Source organism: Hemibagrus wyckioides, linkage group LG20 (assembly GCF_019097595.1).
Source record: "Hemibagrus wyckioides isolate EC202008001 linkage group LG20, SWU_Hwy_1.0, whole genome shotgun sequence".
Taxonomy (NCBI): Eukaryota; Metazoa; Chordata; class Actinopteri; order Siluriformes; family Bagridae; genus Hemibagrus; species Hemibagrus wyckioides.
Genome location: NC_080729.1, coordinates 3,096,961 through 3,116,769, shown reverse-complemented (window position 1 = coordinate 3,116,769; position 19,809 = coordinate 3,096,961). Strand labels below are relative to the sequence as shown.

Genomic DNA, 19,809 nt, shown 5'->3' with positions numbered 1-19,809 from the left:
TTCCAAAAAATGTGAGTAATAGGCTGAAAAAGGATGGACTGGTGGATGGATGGATGGATGGATGGATGGATGGACAGAGGGACGGAGGGGTGGGCGGATGAATGGACAGATAGATGGACGTATGGACAGAGGGACGGACGGATGGATGGATGGATGGATGGAGGGACAATTCTGTAGAGCACCTGTTTGATTCTAGTCAATTATTGAGTACTACCATGAACTGGTTTTCTATTTCAGCTAGTGAGTGATTATTTCCAGATTTATAAATGAAAGATTTTGACTTAGCTCATGACAACAATCACGACAAGAGTGGAACCTTTTGGCTTGTTAACATTTCTGTTCATGAACTCTGCTATTTGGAAAGCTGATGGACAGAGATGGTTTGGCTCTGACATGGAGGCTAGTGGATGCTTTAATTCCCCCAGTTGTAGGTAAAGACAAACATGAAGCCTTTATTATCGCCACACATACAATACACCCCACTGGAATTCTTTTCTTCATATATCCCAGCTGAGGAAATTGGGGTCAGAGTGCAGGGGAGCTATGATAGAGCGCCCCCTGGAGCAGAGAGGGTTAAGGGCCTTATTCAATTGCCCAAGTGAGGCTTGAACCCCGCTCCTCCGAGCAACAACCCAGAGCCAAATAAATGATTCCTTCTCTTTTCTTCTATATAAAAGAGTGTCATAACTATCACTATAACACCTCTTTGCATTTTAATTGAGATTTTTACCCGTACGCAGCTACAGCAGTTACTAGTGTGAGACATATAACTCTGACCAGCTGCTGGGTTTTCTGGGAACATAAAGGGTTACAAAAACTGCTTCTTCTCCATTTTAAGCAAGAATGAGGTTTATTTTTGGAAAGGCCTTTTCGTATTTTAGTGCACCGACGCATTAATCATCCGTCCATATGCAAGCGTGCAAAAGCGGCCGACTTACTCAAGAGCAATAAAAAACAATTATCAACCCACAGGGTTTTCTGTGTGTAAAACACAGTGTGCCCTTTGTTTTGTTGTCATCAGCATGTGATTAACTAAAATATGAGCTGCTGTTGGTTGATGGGCAAAAAGAGATGAAATGTTGGACATAATATAATACCAGTGAGTTATTATGTACTGTAATTATATGAAGGAATGACAGTCATATTAAGAACCACAAAATGCTTGTTATGTAATATTTTTTTTGTTTTTTTGTCCGTGTATAATCTGAGGATTTCTATCCATTTCATGTTGTTTTTGCGGCTTTCTTCGGCCAAACCTTCTCCCTTAGCGCTCACACTGAAGACAAAAGATGTGTCAAAGTCAATAGATGCCTCTATTTGTCTCGCCTTCACTTACATTTCTTTCTTTTATTATTCCGTGGACGAGTTGAAGAGATCATGATGTCTTCATTTTATCTGTTTTTCAAATTCTTTCCAATACTTCGAGGTCACTGAGGTTTAAATATTTGTTGACTACGTATCCTCAGAAATGGGGGACACCCAAAAACAGTAACCGCAGGACTCTGATTGGTCAGACGTTGTTGACTCATTTTCCATTACCGCGGTTATAACATGTTACTTAAACAGAAGATTCAATAGAGGATGTTTTGTATAAAGGGTATAAAGTGCGGATTTATACTTCTGTGTGAATTGTTCTTGCGAAATAGAGAAGAATAGCTTAAATGTGAAGTTTCACTGGAGGAACAATACACCGAAGAAAAATTATGAGCCATGTGGATTCTGACTAAAGGCATTGACGTGTTTGAATTTGTATTTGTAGCTTGTAGCTAATGTCATGTTAGCTAGTGGATGTGGTAGCTTAGTGGTTCAGGCATTGGCATACTGATCAGAAGGTTGTGAGTTTGAATCCCAGGTCCACCAAGCTGACCCTGAACAAGGCCCTTAACCCTCAGATGTATAAAATGTAAGTTGCTCTGATTAAGGGCATCTGCCAAATGTAGTGTTCCTCTTTCAAGGTTGTTCACAGACTACACAAATCCATTTCACAGCACGAGAAGACGGCCAGTTTGATTGGTTTAGCATTTTATTGTTTCTCCCATGATCCCCCTGTCTGAGTTGCAAAAATTCTTTAATGCATTGATGCAGAAATATAAAAGGCCTTTACACACAGCGTTTCTGGATGGAAATCCTTTATTTAGCTCATATTTAGCGAAGGAGTCTCCAGTGTCAGAACTCTGGTACGCTGCGATCAGTAACATGACAGTTTTATATTTTGTTTTATTTGTTATTTATTCCAGTTTCTGATTTATTATTTTTTATTAAGTTTCATATTTTTGAGTTATTCTGTACTAGAGAGAGAAAAACGAAGGCTGGTGAGAGAATGACTGCTTTATTTATTTTTTTTATTTTTTTATTTTTTTTATTACCTTGAATGTTCCACAGCATTAAATTTAACAGGAGGAATAAAAAACTTTGCGACATGCTTCGAGACAGGTTATTGGAAAATAATCATCTTTTGGGTGGTTAAAGTCAGCGCTTCATCAAACCAGCCAGTGGTTGATTAGTTTCCTGTAATATGCATGACACTGAGTGATTTATTCTTTACTTAAAACATCCAGTTCATCTCCTGGAAACTGTCAGATGTCAGAACTGTTCGCAGAGTAAAAAGCTACACTGATTTATTGAAATCGAACAGAGTTATGAAACCTTTGTGTTGTGTAGCTTTACACTGTGACCTATAAAATCTTCCGAAAAGGTCATCGATAAGGCAGATCGAAGATGAATATCCGTGTTATGACATGTTGTGCTGTTTTCCCTGAGTTGAAGAGTTGAAGCGACTCATCCTCGAGGTCGTTTGGATCCCACGGTCATTTTTCTGTTTTGCTTTTCCACCGTGAAAAAAGCTCTAAGTCTTCACGCTCCCCAGGCGGCGATTTGAATCACAACAGAGCCGTAAGTTCAACGTCGGCTGAAGTGTGAACGCTCGACTTCCTGCTCGGCTTGGCTAAACGATGCGTGGAGGAGAAATATTTAGCACCTTGAGAGGACTTAAATTCAGAGCTGTCTCACGTTCGCTTCACACATCCGTGAGTGGTTTTGTAAAACGGCCGCATCCATCAACTCTCTTTACGTCCGTCCCGTCCGTCAGGGAACCGTCTCGGGACAAACACCTGAGATCCTTGGCTGGATCGGCGTCATCATCTGTCCGATTAAGATGAATATTTTGTTACAATGAGATTATGACATTCCTCCGTCTGATCCTCAAACAGATGGCTCTTCGCTGTGCCAGACATATGGAGAAGAGATACACACCTTTGGAGTATTAAAGGGAGTGAAGGCGAAGTTTCCTTAATCAGTTTTCTCTGCACATACGGTGAAGTTCAGCAGAGTGTCCTTGGTGAGATAATTACTGAGCAGTTATTGCGTAATTATTAACAATCATTAAGTTAAGTGTGTAATAAATCATTTGAGGGTGTTGTGTTAGTTGAAAATAATTAAAGTCAAATGTTAAAGCAGAATTATTTTTCAGCCTGAACTGTTTTATTACACTTACACTGATCATCCATAACATTATGACCACTGATCAGTGACGTGAATAACACTGATTATCTCCTCATCATGACACCTGTTATATAGGTGCCAAGATGAGGACATAATTAGTATTATTCACTGATTATCTGCTCATGATAGATTAGGTGGAATATATTAGGCAGCAAGTGAACATTTTGTCCTCAAAGTTGATGTGTTAGAAACAGGAAAAATGGACAAGCGTAAGGATTTGAGCCCGAGTTTGACGAAGGACCAAATTGTGATGGCTAGACCACTGGATCAGAGCATCTCCAAAACTGCAGCTCTTGTGGGGTGTTCCCGGTCTGCAGTGGTCAGTATCTATCAAAAGTGGTCCAAGGAAGGAACAGTGGTGAACCGGAGACAGGGTCATGGGCGGCCAAGGCTCATTGCTGCACGTGGGGAGTGAAGGCTGGACCGTGTGATCCGATCCAACAGACGAGCTACTGTTGCTCAAACTGCTGAAGAAGTTAATGCTGGTTCTGATAGAAAGGTGTCAGAATACACAGTGCAGGACGAGCAAAACGGAGACCAACACAATCTTAGGCTGGTGTTCATAATGTTATGCCTGATCGGTGTATATGACACACATTCGCCATTTATTTTTTAGCCATTTAGAGTTCAATTCTGTGGAATGTCTGTGGAACAAATTCTTGTTGTCGTAGCTAGAAACTTTACCTGCTGACACCAGAGACTCCTTTCATCAATGCTAAACAAATATTTCCTGACAAATTTTCATCCTTTCATGAAATATCAGCCCTGCAGGTTTTAATTTAAGAAATGAACAAAAGTGTGTTTGCGACGAGGAATGAGTAATTCTCACTTCAAACTGCCCAGAAGAGAAAAGCGTGAAACACCACAGCGCTGAGTGTGAATAGCATGAGAGCAGAAAAGCATGAAGCCTGGTCACAAGATCTGATTTATTATTTATTAGAGCATGACTGTACCCAGCCTCAGGTCTGGACACACACACACACACACACACACACATTGTTTTACTGATGAGACACTGGCTCAGGTTCATGAGAGGTTTGTGTTCTATTAAAAAGAAGTGACAAAAAGCACAGTGTGAATAACAGAGAGCGAGAAAACAGACAAAGAGAAACGAGATGTTCTGATAAAATACAGAAATGACAGATAACAGGAATTCGCTTTAGATCAGATTTGGGATGCGATGTCGTGATCGTCGGGTCACACTCAAGTGCTCAAGGCCCTAATTTACTGACTCATTGTGCTCCATAATTCAGAATTTCCAACCTTTGACTGAGAAAAACCAAAGATCTTAATGTTCTCTTCGGAAAAGCTGGACAGTTTTCTAAAAAAGTAAAGAAACGAAAAGCGAGTTTGGCATATGAAGTCATGTCAATATGGAGGCTGAAATCCATTTTAAATTGAAATCCATGAATTAAAATTGATATTGAACAATGACCGCATTCAATATGAACTTTAATGATTAAACTCATGAACTCATACTAATAAGTGTTTTATCCTGGTCAAGGTCATCTGGATCCGGAGTCTGATGGAGGAGCACTGGGAGTGATCGCGGAATACACCCTGGATGTGACACCAGCACAGTGCAGGACGTCACACAAGCACCTATACACACACCTAGAGGAAATGTAGAGTTCATCCTGAAGGAAACCTACATGAACAGTGAAAAATATACCTAAATACCTAAAAACTCTGAACTGACTGCTTTAAGACTTAAGAACATAATTGAGTTAAAACAGTAGCTCTGTAATGCTCTGAGGTTTTGCTTTGGCTGAACTTTTCTGCAGAAGGAAGGGAAGTTTTTCTTTATCCTACAATGACATATTTCCATCCAGATGGGCGTGGTCTGTTCCAGGATGACCCCACCCCTCATCTGCTGGGCACAAGATCTCAAGGAAGGGTTTGACCAGGATGGAAATGATATGTTATGACCTTTAGACTCACCAGCTCTCAACCCAACTGGGATATTTGGGAGTAAGAGTAAATGTATTGGGTGTCATTCTTGTGTTTGGGAAATCCTGATTATCTGAAACCCAAAAGAAACAGGAAAGAGGTCACTGTCTGGAACAGCGATGAGAGAGTACAGCGTGTCCATTGGTCGGACAATCGGTCCGTGACTTCACTCCTACTTTTCCGTCCCATGAACCTCTGTGTCACATCCACATCAAGGCCGTGGCGAAGCACAAATCCGTGCTTTGTTGATGGATGTACTTACTTTAGCCGTGCCTTTGTGGCGTCGGTCACGGTCGTGATTAATCCGTTCTCTGTTAATGAGAACAGTGATGTGAGAGCTGCTGACCCTCATATGAGTAAGAACGAAATTTAATTGGGTCACTTGGAGAGAGAATCGCTCACATTGCTGGGAGAGTAGAGTAATGTTTTTGGTGCAGATTTACAAAATACATAAAAACAAATCAATTATGGGTCATCATGGCCATGCCCGGGCATTCCACAACAGACAGGATAGTTGTGGGAGTTCATATAAGGATAATATGTTTCCTACTTTTAAGTTGATGGCAGAAAATATCTCCCAATTCATGCATTATTTATTGAGGGTGTAGCTTTGGAAGTTATTATTCAAAGTATACACATGGAATCCATACAGCCTATAAAACAGAAAGCTCCAGGGCCTGGGGTTCTATCATGTGGCATCAGGTTTCTGTCTGTATGGAGTTTTATATGTTCTTATTGTAGCTGTGTTGGTTTACTCCATCTTCTCCAGTTTCCTCCATCTTCCCTAAAATGGCAGTAGGTGTATTGCCGACATATGGTGCCAGCTAGCCTGACCAGGATAAAGCAGCTATTCTAGATAAATGAGTGACTGAATGTAAGCAGTAAACCTTAACAGTGTGATCCCACACTGGTGGTGCTTTTGTTACTGTTTTAACTTGTACTTTATGTTATTTAAAACTATATATAAACATCAAAAATATATATAAAAAAAGAAGAAGGTATGTCTTAATCCATCTCAGGCGGCTGTGTCATTTTGATGAGGTTTCTCGGACACCTTTTGCTCTCAAATGAGTAACGGGATTAAGTTTGGAACTAAATTAGAAAAATGTGGTGATCTTAGCATCTACGCTAATGACATGAGGGCGATTTTTGTATGTGATTTTTTTCCATTTAAAGGTTGAGAAAGATTTCCTGACATGATAATCAACCGCATTTAGGCAAAGAACATTTAATGATTATAATTTAGCTAAACTTTGTGAGGGATAAAATGAAAAAACAATCGACAAAAGAAAAAAGAATCGACTCTTGTTGGTGAGAAAGATTCGACTCACTGAAAAGATTCAGAATTGTTACACGGGCAACAGCGGCCTCGAATGGTGGATGTGTGGTATTAAATTAATATGTATGGAATATCCTATTTATTTACAGGTGATAAAAAATAATGTTACTTATTTTGCTTAATTAAATCATGTTGCACAAATCAGTGCCTGTTTGACTGCATTACATTTAGATTCGGTGAAACACTAAGGTGTGAATGGGTTAAATATAAGTGTGGGGTTCTTCTTTTCTCTGTGCCTGTGAGGTGTTAATGGGCCTGTTAACATTCTCTGGCAGCTTTCTTTCCACAATGAATTTCTGTGTGGTACAGAAACCATGTCTTGCTCTCAATTACTTAACTGCTGAAACATTTCTCATTCAGTTATTTCTTCTTCTTTTTCTTCTTTCGGCTTTTCCCTTCAGGGGTCTCCACAGCGAACCATCTCCCTCCACCTATCCCTATCTTCTGCATCCTCAACACTTGCACCCACTAGCTTCATATCCTCATTTATTCCATCCATATACCTCCTCTTTTGCCTTCCTCTTTGCCTCCTGCCTGGCAGCTCCATGTCCAACATTCTCCTACCAATATACTCACTCTCCCTCCTCTGGACATGTCCAAACCATCTTAATCTGGCCTCCCTAACTTCGTCACCCAAACGTCCGACATGAGCTGTCTCTGTTTAAAATCAAATCAAAAGGTTATCACATTCATTTTAATTTAGATTGGAGTTTTTATATTATAGATATGTATAAAGATGAACAAGTTTGTTTATCTGTCACTTGTTCGGTGTATGTAATTCTACATAAATACAGGAAAATTGGAAAGTTAGACTGTAATCTGTGGGTGCATCAAAATAAAAGTATGCACTCTGCAAAAATATAGGACTGACTTGTACCTTTCCTTATCATTGAGATGGTATTATCAAGCATATATCTTTTGTACCTTTAATATTTAGCCTTTAATTAAAACACAATTTATGATCATAAACACAACTCTCTAATAAAATGCATTTGCACCCTGTAGCTGTCCCCTGTTTTAAAACACTTAAGTGTAAACTTAAAATGATAAAATAAAACTTAACATTTTAATGATATGACGGAGACAATAATATACTACATTACCCACAATGCTGCGCGTTTCCCTTCTGGTCCTTTAAACGGATGCACCGCAGCGCGAGGAGCGCAGAGGGTTTGTGTTGTTCGGCTGTTTACGGCGGTGATCTGGACTGAAGGAAATCTCCGTACGGAAGGACAGCGATGGAAATTTCATTCTAGAAATGCAAATTAAAAATTATTCCGGAGCCTCTGGGATTGCTTCAATAGCTTCAAGAAAAATAAAGGAAGAAAAAAAAGAAGAAGAGGATTGCGGCGTTTGGTGTGCGGAACTAATTTGCACTTGGGTTGTGTTTAGGTCGGACTCTTTTTTTGTTTGGTTGTAACGTTGGTACGGTTCACTACAAATTAAAGGCTAATTTGGAATACATTTAAAATAATACAGTAAACTTTTACATTTACATGTATATTTAGTGCATAATGTATAATAAATGTTTAAGAGCAAATTAAAAAACGTGCTTATTAGAAAGATTTATCGTCGCGGATAAAGCAGCTTATTTCAACTTCCGGTTCCGGTTTTAGTGTAAGCTTGCGTATTTTGGTTTCGACGCTGAAACGGCGTGTGGTCATTTAACCCACCGGTGAAACCGTGATCAACCGTTTCGGAACATTTTTAAGCGATTTCGATAGACAGAATGCAGCGGCCACATTTCCGATCTCCGTATCCAGCAGCTGGTCAGAGGGGTGGAGGATTTCGGACTCCTCCGCCCGCTATGGACAGGGCAGGGGGCAGCAGGTTTCCCTCTCCGCCCTGGGCTTTCCCGAACGGGCCGTACGGACCCAGGTTCGGGTCGTATGGCGGTTCTCCGGTGACACACACCTCGCCAAGAGAGTTTAGCGGTAATAGAGGCGCTGGTTGCGGGATATATAACACCAAGTCCCCGGGACACACACCGCGCAGATCGAACGGTAGTCCGAGTTCCAGACACTCGCCATATCAGAGTCCAGGAGCACACAGCGGATATCAGGTAGAGACCCAGAACCTCACAAAGGCCATGATACACTCAGAGATAAAAAGGGTACTAAACTGTTCTCTGGCCTGGCTTCTTTTGGCACTTTTATAGCTTATAATTTGTGTTAGATCCACATTGATTCACAGCACTAACCTCAATCCTGCATCAATTTCTGTACATTTTTTAATCTTCTCATTTTCCCCACGGATTGTTAATTAATTAATTAATTAAATTAATTTGTTTTTATTTTTATTGATTTATTTTATTTATAAGTCGTTGTCTATTTCGACACAGGGATAGATGTTAAATCGAGCTCTTTCCACTAACACATCCTCTATTTTACCTTCTTTAGCAGGTTGTAGAAGTGATAGTTGTTATCTTGTAGATTTAAATGTAATTACACAAGCCTGTAGTAAACTACAGCACCAAGGTACGGTTTACCCCCCCCCCTTTTTTAAAGAGTGAAGCTATTAAATAAACTTTATATAGACTCCTAGTAGCTCAGATTTGAGTGTAATTATCCCTTTAAAATGTGCTTAATAATTCACAACACTGTGCCACAGGCGCAACACATTTCTCTTTTGTCGTCTTTATTTTTTTTACATGAAGTAAATTGTCTCCTAAAGGGTTCTCCGCGGACATCCACGCCGTACGGCAGGGACAGAGGCACAAACGATATGGATAAGTATTACAAAGCGTCCATGCTCCAGGACCCGTGGGCTAACCTCCAGCCCGTTTCAGTGACCCAGACCCAGTCCAAATGCAGCTCCCAGCAGGCCACACACACAGGCAGGACAGGGAGGTACTACAACAAAAACTCCACTGCTTAAACAGACTTATTTTTCTTTTCCCACCATTAATATTTTATTTTAGAATTTTTTTGGACACAACAAACCCGGACTTGGACTCACCAGCAGCAGTAACACTTCCAGTGCTCACTGTTTACAGCATTTTCTTTTTTAGATTTTATATCCTGGATATCTCTATCCTATTGTACATTTTTGTACATTTTTAATTTGAAGTATAGGATCCAAACAGGCGTACTGGCTCACACACACTAAAGAATGGTTGTGCTTTACCTCTCCATCAGCTTCTAAACTGGATTTCTTAGAATTCCCATCGTAGTGTTTTCATCACTTCACACTAAAATGTGTGTTAAATCAGGAAAAAGGAAAAACCACAACATCCGAACTTGAACACATCCCAGCTTCCTTGTCAGGGAATTGTTCGGGATAAATAATCATTGCTCTGTGTGTGTGTGTGTGTGTGTGTGTGTACAGCATTAAGAGGTCTAATCTACCTCTGACCCCATGCTGTTAAACTCAACCAGCACAACCTTTTTCTAGATTTTATTCTAATTTTGTACATTCTGTAAAAAAAAAAAAAACCTTGGCTTTTTGTCTTTCATTTTATTTCAGACCTGTAATTTTTTTTTTGTTAAAAACAAAAGAAAAGTTAGAAAAATGTTTTGTTTTTTTTTTTAGTATTTTTTTTAACTTTCTCAGGGTTTCCTAAATGCTTAGGTACCTCAATCGAGTTGCTCTTAACTTGGGGTAAAAAATAGAGACTGTATTTAAACCCTTTTGTCGATGTTTTTCCTCCGTGATGTGATTTACTGACTTGGAGGCATCTTTTATGTTCCACAGACAAAAAAAAAAACAAGAACAAAAAAAACACACGACTGTTTTATATCTTAAAATTCTTTTTAAAAAAAGTTTCTGTAAATCCTTTCGCCATTCATAAATATATTTCAGTCATGCAAGACTGTCTGACTCTTTGTTGAAAAACTCGTTCGGATATATAAGGACCACACCAGCCAAACAAAAAGTTATAATAAAATCTTGTGTATTTTCATAGTTGTTTTCGGCTCATGGTTAGACAGATATGTTAATTAACACAAGAAAAAGTACTCGAGGGCTTCGGCAGAGCACAGCGTGGTTCGGCGTCATTACCCTCGTGTACCAGAAATCAGTTATTACGCTAGAGGGAAAAAAAGTTCAAGCCACAGGAATGATCCACGCTGAAGTGCTAACAGCGCTCGCGGCACAGGAGTGAACAGAGTTAGCAGGAAGCGAGCGTCCGGATCGTTCAAGGAAAGACAGAGCCGTACACGGAGTGACGCTTGTCATTATATATTACACATAAACTTCCATACGAAACCAGAGCATCAGATGAGGATCGGCTCTTTCTTTCGAAGCTAAAGCGATGGACGTGATTTTTGAAAACGGAAGAAAAGAAAACAGCCCTTTCCGTTACAGAAGTAAAAGAAAGCAAATGGCTAAAAACAACAAAAAAGCTATCAGTCTCTGTGTGTTTCCTCTTTCAGCGAGCATCAGTGTGTTCTACTGGCTGTTTTTTTGGGACCGTAGCTCGTGATCATACAGCACTGTGCAAAACTCACACACTGTTTATTGACCTCAGTTTCGTCTTAGACAGTTATTTTATGACTTCAGTAAAAGTTTTCCGGTTATACTACAGAAATATTTATTGCGTTAGTAAAGAAAGTAGCAGATTACATAAAACACATCTTTAAGACTAAAATAAAATAATAATGAAAGCCGTAAGTATTATCTGCGAAAACCGAGGTGAGTAGGACGCTCTCCAGGACTCTGGTAGAATCTCTGAGAACAGATTTATAGATTTTTATGTAGAAATGTTCATTATTTCTGAAGGAATCTTTGCTTCACAGCATTTCTTCGCATGTGCATGTGACGAAGACTTTTGCACAGTACTGTACATTATTCATTCATCCTGAAGGCCACCCACGCTATTGGTACAAAAGAAATTCATCCAGCTTTCTGAATAAAATGCTATTTGTTTTTGAGTTACTGAAGTTCGGATTAAAACGACTTTGACCAGCAAACATTTGTTTCCAAAGGATCTATTTAATGTGATAAAGTTGTGTGTAGTGTTAGGGTTGTTTTGAGACACACACACACGAGGCACTCCTACCTCATTAACCTCACTCTGAGTGTGCTGAGGTAAGTAAGGTTTATAAAAGCTTGGTGCTGAATACAGAGCTTGAGCTCTTTATCTAAAGCATGTCTAATCTAGTGTGAGGAGAAACTTGTAATTGTTGACCTGTCTGAAACTTTCACTTGCGTCACACTTCCCTTTAGTGCTTTAGGTAAGTCAAGGCACTCGTTTTAGTTCACTGATCTTCACCCAGAACCTTGACCTCACCAGACCAAAGTTTGACCTATGTGTGGAGATTTTCCAGCCAGAAAGTGTCTCTTATTTTAATATCCTTGTGTGAGGAGGACACTTGAGTGTTTGCTCTATACCTTTCTCTAAAGTATGCACAGAACCCAAATAACCTCAAACCCGTGTAGTGAACTAAGGCTGCGTTTACACTTGGCATTTTTTTTATGCCTCTGGCGCATGAAGTGATTTGATTTTTGTAACTGATCCTGGCAGAGTCGAGGTCAAACAGTTTTCCTTCGATAGCGTCCTTCTTGTTGCTCATACAGAGATCTCAAGGCCAGGTTTGACTTTGTTGGGTAAGTCTTGTCAGTCTATTACCTTAGAAATAAGTGCTTAAATGTAGGACTTGAATATTTGCTATTACCTGATGAACATTTTGTTGTCGATCCAAAACAAGGTCAAGGGATTAAAGGATTAGAGTTCTACTGGTTTGGCCCAAAAAACAGACTATAACTACAACACTCCTCATACCAGTCCTAGTATCCAGAGTGACTTACATTGTCCCATTTTCATACACCTGAGCATTTAAGGGTTAAGGACCTTGCTCAAGGGCACCTTGGATGTGAACTCATCACCTTCTGATCAGTGGTCCAACATCTTGACCTCTAAGCTACCCCATCCCTCTAATTAGACTGATTATAATCAGTAATGTAGATGATGGTTGCGGTGGTTATGGCTCTGGGTCGTTGACCGGAAGATCGGGGTTCAAGCCCGACAAACTGCCACTGTTGAGCCCTTGAGCAAGGCCCCCAACCCACCTTTCTCCAGGGGCGCTGCATCATGGCTGACCCTGTGCTCTGACCCCAACCTCCAAGGATGGGATATGCGAAGAAAGAATTTCACTGTGCAGTAATGTATGTGACAAATAAAGACAACCTAACTGAATTAAAGACTCTGATGAGGAGGTTGTTTACGTTTGTTGTAACACTGGAGGCAGAAATTCAAGAGAACTAACAGTGAAGTTACTCTATATACTGGTGAACATCCTAAAAAATCCTCCTTCAATGTTTGATTTTCAAGCTCGCCCCTAACCTGCAAACGAATTGGTCAAAATGTCACGATGCCCGTGTGCATCACTCTGCACTTTTTTTCCCAACTATAGAAGAGCTATGACCAAGAAACATTAAGGACCGGTATGCTTTTTAGAAGCATCCACATTCTGCCTGGCTTGCATCCACTTCCTGTAATATATGCGCTGACGCTTAAGAAAACATTCCAAGTGTGAAAGCAGCCCAAGTGATATTTTCAGGGTAGTACTGGGTCCTCAGTGTGCTGGCAAAAGAAAAAAATAAAACAAAAAAACCCCACAGTAGTGTCATATGAGCTATGTACATTTAAATAATGAAATGAAACCTGTTCGTCGAGACTTGTTCCAAGTCCCGAGTACACATGTACATACCTGATTTTCTGTCCCTTGTTACCCTTCTGAAAAGAAGTTAAATAAAATGAGCTGCAATTAGACAGACATTAAAAATGGGAGGAAGTGACATCACAGCAAGTCAGTCTTTATAAAATACAACATCTCTCCCGAATCCTCTTCATTAAACTCTTTCTTTTATTTTTCCCGTTCTCCTTGCCTTCCTCCATTTTCCTGGCTCTGATCCCTCGCATGAGGTCAAAAAACACCTGAAAGGAAACATTAAGAGAAGATTAATATCCAGACAGAATCTACAGCACGACGTTAGGCGATGAGCGAAATGAAATCCGGGAACCTTGTCCACGTTGGCCCGGGTTTTGGCCGACGTCTCAACGTAGCTGACGCCCCACTGATCGGCTCGGGCTTTGGCTTCCTCCGCTCCCACCTGCCTCCGGTCCTCCAGGTCAGACTTATTTCCGACCAGCAGGAAGGGCACGTTCTCGTCCTCCTTTACTCTGAGGATCTGCTCTCTACAACACGAACACACAGATATTCGTCATTTGACGATCATGAACCAACCAAGCACATTGTTCACGCTAACTCCAAAACTCGGGTATTTTTATAACCTGAAGTCAGCAGTGGCGGCGAAAGACTCGGATTCTGTGATGGAGAACACACAGAGGAATCCCTCTCCGCTTCGGAAGTAGTTATCCCGAATGGCAGCGTAGTCTTCCTGCCCTGCCGTATCCAAAATATCAATCTGGACCTCTTCTCCATCCAGAACCACTTTCTTTCTGTAGCTGTCGGCTTTAGTGGGCTCGTAATCCTCCACAAACTGAGAGAGAACCACACCATTAACGAGTGAGTAAACAAGCAAAACCCTCCACTAATATGTCAGAAACATTATACACTATATTACCAAAGGTTTTGGGACACCCCTCCAAATCACTGAATTCAGGGGTTGGGCTCAGCCCCTTAGTTCCAGTGAAAGGAACTCTTAATGCTTCAGCTTCATACCAAGACATTTTGGACAATTTCATGCTCCCAACTTTGTGGGAACAGTTTGGGGATGACCCCTTCCTGTTCCAAAATTCAATGATTTGAAGGGGTGTCCCAAAACCTTTGGCAAAAGTGTATGATCATTCTTAAATTAGACTGATACAACAGTACAATAAAAATTCTATTCCTATTAAATACACCATATGACCAAATGTTTGTGCTCCCAGAGCATGACACCCATGTGTACATGTTGAACCTCCCACTCCACATTTATTCTCCATTTACTGTTATAATAATCTACACTCTTGTCTTCTCTTGTATTCTGGGAAGGCTTTTCTCTAGATGCTGGAGCGTGGCTGTGAGGATGTGTGTTCGTTCAGCTACAAGAGCATTAATGAGATCAGACACAATGACAGAGGATGAGGTAACCTGGGGTGCAGTTCATCCCAAATGTGTTCAGTGGGGTTGAGTCAGAGTGCAGGAAACTCAAGTTCCTCCACTCCAACCTTGACCCAGCGGTATTGTCATGCTGGAACAGGTACAGGCTTCTTAGTTCCAGTAAAGGGAAATTGTAACGCTAGATTATACAAAAAAGTGCTTCCGATTTTGTGGTAACAGTTTGAGGATGAACCACATGTGGATGTTATTCAGGTGTTAACTTTTGGCCATATGGGGTAACTTCTTGTTTTTTTCCACCTGAGCATTTTAAGCATTTTTATTTATCAATTTTGGACTTCATACCATGGAACAATTGTATTTTACAATACTATCCGTTTGTATAGTGACCATTTAGTAACCTGACTTTACTGCAGATTCATGCAATATTGCACAATTAAATAACGTTAGCTATTTTCCTACCTCGTCGTACATGAACTGGAGCGTGAGTGCGGATTTGCCCACTCCGCCGCTGCCCACCATTATCACTTTGTGGAGGGCCAGAGAGTTCGGTGCTTTGGGTTTGTTTGCCGCCATCTTTCCGCAAAGCGAGTCACAGGAGGTAATCCAGACAGGAGGCGGGGTTTAGTCAGCGTAGGGAAGGAAATCTGAGGAAAGAAAGAACCACCAGTTTACTGTAGTGTTTAAAGCACAGTGATTACAATGCATGATGGGAACACAATGACGTGTCGCTCCCGATGTGTCAGGCACTAAACAATAGCACTTTTTATTCATTTACTGACTCTGACATCATGCAGTCAAACCGAGACACATGGCAGATTCAGGGGAAAACACTGCACTCATTAACACTAATGGCTGGTAATGAACGAAAACCCCAGGCACTTGTACCATGATGTTATTTATTTTATTAACAACTTTATATAAACACTAGATATTCTTCATGTCTAGAATTCGAGGTGAGGAGTTAAAATACAGAAAAACATCACAAAATTCGAAGACATCTCTACATTGTTTAATACGTGCTGTCTGATTATAGTTTTATTTAACATTTAAGAACTCTGATGTCACTTGCAGAAGGAAAGGTTTTACGTGCTACTCGATAACTTCAACTTTTTTTTTTTTACTCCTTTTGGATAATTTTTTATTAGTTTCTCCAATTTATATTGCATTATTTTACTCACCTTGTATTTTTATATCGGCAAACCCTACAGTAAATTTAATACAAATTGTGATTAAAAAAAATTATATGGAAATTAAAGCAGCACTTTAGAGTCAATGTAGAGGGAGTGTCAAAAATGATAAATACCCCCTTATGTACCCTTCATTTCTGCCCTATAGAGGCCACGTCGCCACACCACAACACAATGGGAGAGAAAACAGAACAAAACAAATGAGCCACTTTGTTTTAAATGACTTTTACTACTTGTATAATTCTTTCACTGATCCACAGCAGGCCAGAGAAACACACCTATAGCAGACTGAAAACTGGTTTAGAACGAGACTGTTGGCTTAAAAACAGGCCTTTTTGTTCCTCGGTAAACACGACAAGGTCAGAGGACGCACTCCGGGGTGAGCGAGGAAGTCCTGTCTAAACATTAACCCCAGCATGTTCTCTATATGCAAAACGTATGCATGACAAAGTCACAGAAGGATGAAACATAAACCGCTTCACCTCCCACTGTGGTTTATTTACCTGCAGTTGTTTCAGCTCATTTCTTGCTCTTTGCTAATGAGCCTTTAAAAAGGCAGCTTCTGAGGCGGATTTCAGGCAGCGCTTTGTGGAATGTGATTAAAAACTCTTCCCACGATTTTGAATGTAAGATCATTTAGTGAGACTCGCCGTTTCCCGTCTGCATTCAGAGCTAAAAGAATTAAGGATTATGTTTATTCCAGCTGCTCCATCACTCTCCATTCTCTCCAGGTACCGGATACTGGTTGTGAATAGTAAATCCGCCCGGAAAACGTCTGTCCGTTTCATTAGGACACGATGTTTGGTTTTCAGCTGCAACAGAAATATCTTTAATGGTTATACGTAACGTATTTTTTTTATGATAAACAGCAGCACTTTTTCCTCAACCTGCACGTCTCCGTGTTTGCAAAACCAGTTTTCGTTCCTAAACTGCTGAAATTCTGTAATTTGAGTGCAGTACCACCATCACATCCATGTGACACTGGATACTGTAATCAGCACAAGGTATCTGGAGAAGCACCTCGATAGTTATTAAACTTCCTAAATCACATCCGCTCAGTTCCGGAAATTAAATCAATAATCGTTTCTAGTGAGTCTGAAATGCCACCAACCAGCTGATTTTACCTCTCATTTCGAGCCATTAGAAACTTGCCATAAGAAAATCTACACTAATCCAGATAAATTTGAAAATGGCATTTCCGTCTAAACTAACGCTCTGCGTCCACATTATCATCCTCAATCATTTCCCATCCACACTGAAAGGTTTATTTAATTCCCGGATCTTTGAAACGTTGCAGAATTGCTGAATTGGTCACGTGACTAAAAATGCATCATTGTTTTTGAAAGCCTCTGGTTTCACAGTCCACACGGCGACAGGAAAACGGCGCTTTTAAATTGATCCACTTTGGAGAGCGAGTGTTTTTACAAAGATACGTTCACTGTCGAAAACTAAAATGTATTAGTGTGGACATGGCCTGTAATTCACAATTAGCGTCTGAAAACTGCAGTGGACAAACAAAAGGTTGATTCTTTTGGACAGAAAAATACTAGACTCTAACATGAAAGTTCTTAGACTTGGGAGCTTGCACTTTAGGTACTAAAGGCACTAAGGTGAACTAAAAGTGTTAAAACTCTATTCCTACCTGAATCCAGACAACCTGCTGTTCACACATCACACACACTTCCACATACACGACTTCATAAACTCCACTGATTGGCTATCGTCACTGTGAAGCCCCTCCCACCCCGACAACACAGACGATTTTGCTCTTTCGGACATCCTCCTGGCATTGTTATGATTTTACGAGCTCTGGATTAGTTTTACTAGTAAACTAGTTGTTACTGGAGTAATTACAGGATATTAGTCGTGTCTGACTCAGGCATGCCAGTAACTGACATGTAATTACTGTCATGTTATTACTATCAAGGCTTCAGGAAGCTGCCAGAAAAACCAAACCAGAGCCAGGTATTTGCTGAAACACAAAATTGATTAAAAAGATTAGTGAGAAGTGAGGCGTCCAGTGGATTTCCGCTAACTTATCCGATCCTTATCATACACGTGTTCAGTCACGTGATCTACAAGCAGCTTAAAAGGAACATTAGTTAGTATTGAAATGAGGTGTACGTATGAGTATGAGCATGAGCGTACGTCCTGAAGAGATCTCTATGGACGTCTCTTCTCCTGTACGAATGAGACGATCATTAGAGACGTCCTGCTACAACATTATTCACCAATCTGGACAGAAATTCAATTACTTACGCAGGAATCCAGACTACTGTAGTAAGGGCTGGGCGGAAAAAAAATGATACGGACCCAACCCTTTAAGTGATGCTGGGGATTAAAGAAACCAGTAGAAAAGTGTAGAAAACAACTAGGCTCCTGTGAATCAAATCTGGTATCACAGCAGCCGGTATAAAATGGCGTCAGTCAAATAGCAAGTGATTATATGATATGATATTCTACCAGCTGTGTGTACAGTTTGCCTCGAAATCCAGTTCATGAAGTGTGTGTGTGTGTGTGTGTGTGTCCAGTCTGTGGTTTGGGTGTGGTGCTGATATTGTATTCACTGCTTTTGCTGGTCTAAACCTTGAAGCCATTGATCATGACATACGTGACTCTTTCACACTTATATTTAGCTCCAGCAGCAACCTAGAGGAAATTCCCACCTATAAACGGAAGCATTATGTTTCTCAGCATTTTTACCAGACCGTCGGCTAACTATTAGCTCGTTAGCATTGGCCATAAAACCCCCCAAAACAAGACGCCAAACGCGCAACCTGTACCGTAATAAACATTTTATCATCACTCTATATGGCTAGCATGAATTGACTAGCCGTCTAACAAGCCAGTTATTACGTATACATGCAAAGGTAATTAACTTACACGCGTACATAACATCCAAACGTAAAGTTTAATCGCTCTGCTTATACACAAAAAACTAGTTAGCTAGCTATCCTTACTGTTTTTGTTTATTTTTTTTCTTTAGTGTGTGAAGGGGGAAAAAAGTAAATAGTTAGCAGCGGCGTTAGCTTACCAAGCGTCACGCGCCGATGATGTCCGTGCTGTACCGCTGATGTTGCCGGTAATTTTCTTCTTTTATGTGAGAAATAGATGACTCAGTAAAGCCCAGAGCTGATTACTCACACTGCTAAGGGTTTCATCTGTCACCAGAACCCCGTTCCTACTCGTAGCATGAGCTAACACGCTCAATAAATGTATTTTTAAAAAGCGCCAAACAAACTAACCAACCGTTCCGTCCTAATTATTCTTGTGTAAACTTAGCTCGAGGGCTAACCAAATTCCCTAGATCCTTGTCACGACCGTGTTAAAAAAAGGGTTTAAGAGCTAAAATGTGTAAAAATATCCCAGATGATAATGTTTTCTGGTTTTCGTGTCCCTTTGCTATGAGACAAGTTTGACATCTTTGTTTTGTACCTTCTCGCGTGACGTACAGTACTGGGAGTAGATCCTAAATAAAAGAGTCGATTCACTTATTCCCAAGCTTTGGACAATACGAGTCGACTCCATAATTCTGGAATCGATTCAGAACGAAAATGAGTTTTCGTTGCTAAATATCTCATTTAAATAGGAAATAAAATATGATCAGTCTGTTCTTTGGAAGCGTAAAATGTAAAAACGGACCTGAAAAAGAAACATGTCGTAAAATGCCATATCGCAAAATGTTAACTTTTTTTTTTCTGTACAATTTTAAAGCTCTAATAATTACCACCAGATTATTACTGTCACACGTAATACCACCAATAATAAGTGTCTTACGTATGAATTAATAATGCAAAATATTTCCTTTTATTTTTTTTTTGAACCG

The 19,809-nt window shown here is 40.2% G+C and overlaps 2 protein-coding genes across 2 annotated transcripts; one reads left to right on the top strand and one right to left on the bottom strand.

Annotated features, from left to right (window-relative positions):
- The first annotated feature begins 7,949 nt into the window (after nucleotides 1–7,949).
- Nucleotides 7,950–10,594, top strand: mplkip (M-phase specific PLK1 interacting protein). Its single transcript, XM_058419017.1, has 2 exons — nucleotides 7,950–8,852; nucleotides 9,464–10,594. The coding sequence occupies exons 1-2, from the start codon at nucleotides 8,520–8,522 to the stop codon at nucleotides 9,665–9,667; spliced, it is 537 nt and encodes a 178-aa protein (XP_058275000.1). The 5' UTR covers nucleotides 7,950–8,519; the 3' UTR covers nucleotides 9,668–10,594.
- A 1,534-nt stretch (nucleotides 10,595–12,128) lies between these two features.
- Nucleotides 12,129–19,459, bottom strand: ralab (v-ral simian leukemia viral oncogene homolog Ab (ras related)). The gene is made up of 5 exons (XM_058419016.1): nucleotides 19,018–19,459; nucleotides 15,256–15,440; nucleotides 14,025–14,233; nucleotides 13,754–13,928; nucleotides 12,129–13,667 (listed from the first exon to the last, which is right to left on the bottom strand). Exons 2-5 carry the CDS (start codon nucleotides 15,367–15,369, stop codon nucleotides 13,548–13,550), a joined length of 618 nt encoding a protein of 205 aa, XP_058274999.1. The 5' UTR covers nucleotides 15,370–15,440; nucleotides 19,018–19,459; the 3' UTR covers nucleotides 12,129–13,547.
- Between the last annotated feature and the right edge of the window lie 350 nt (nucleotides 19,460–19,809).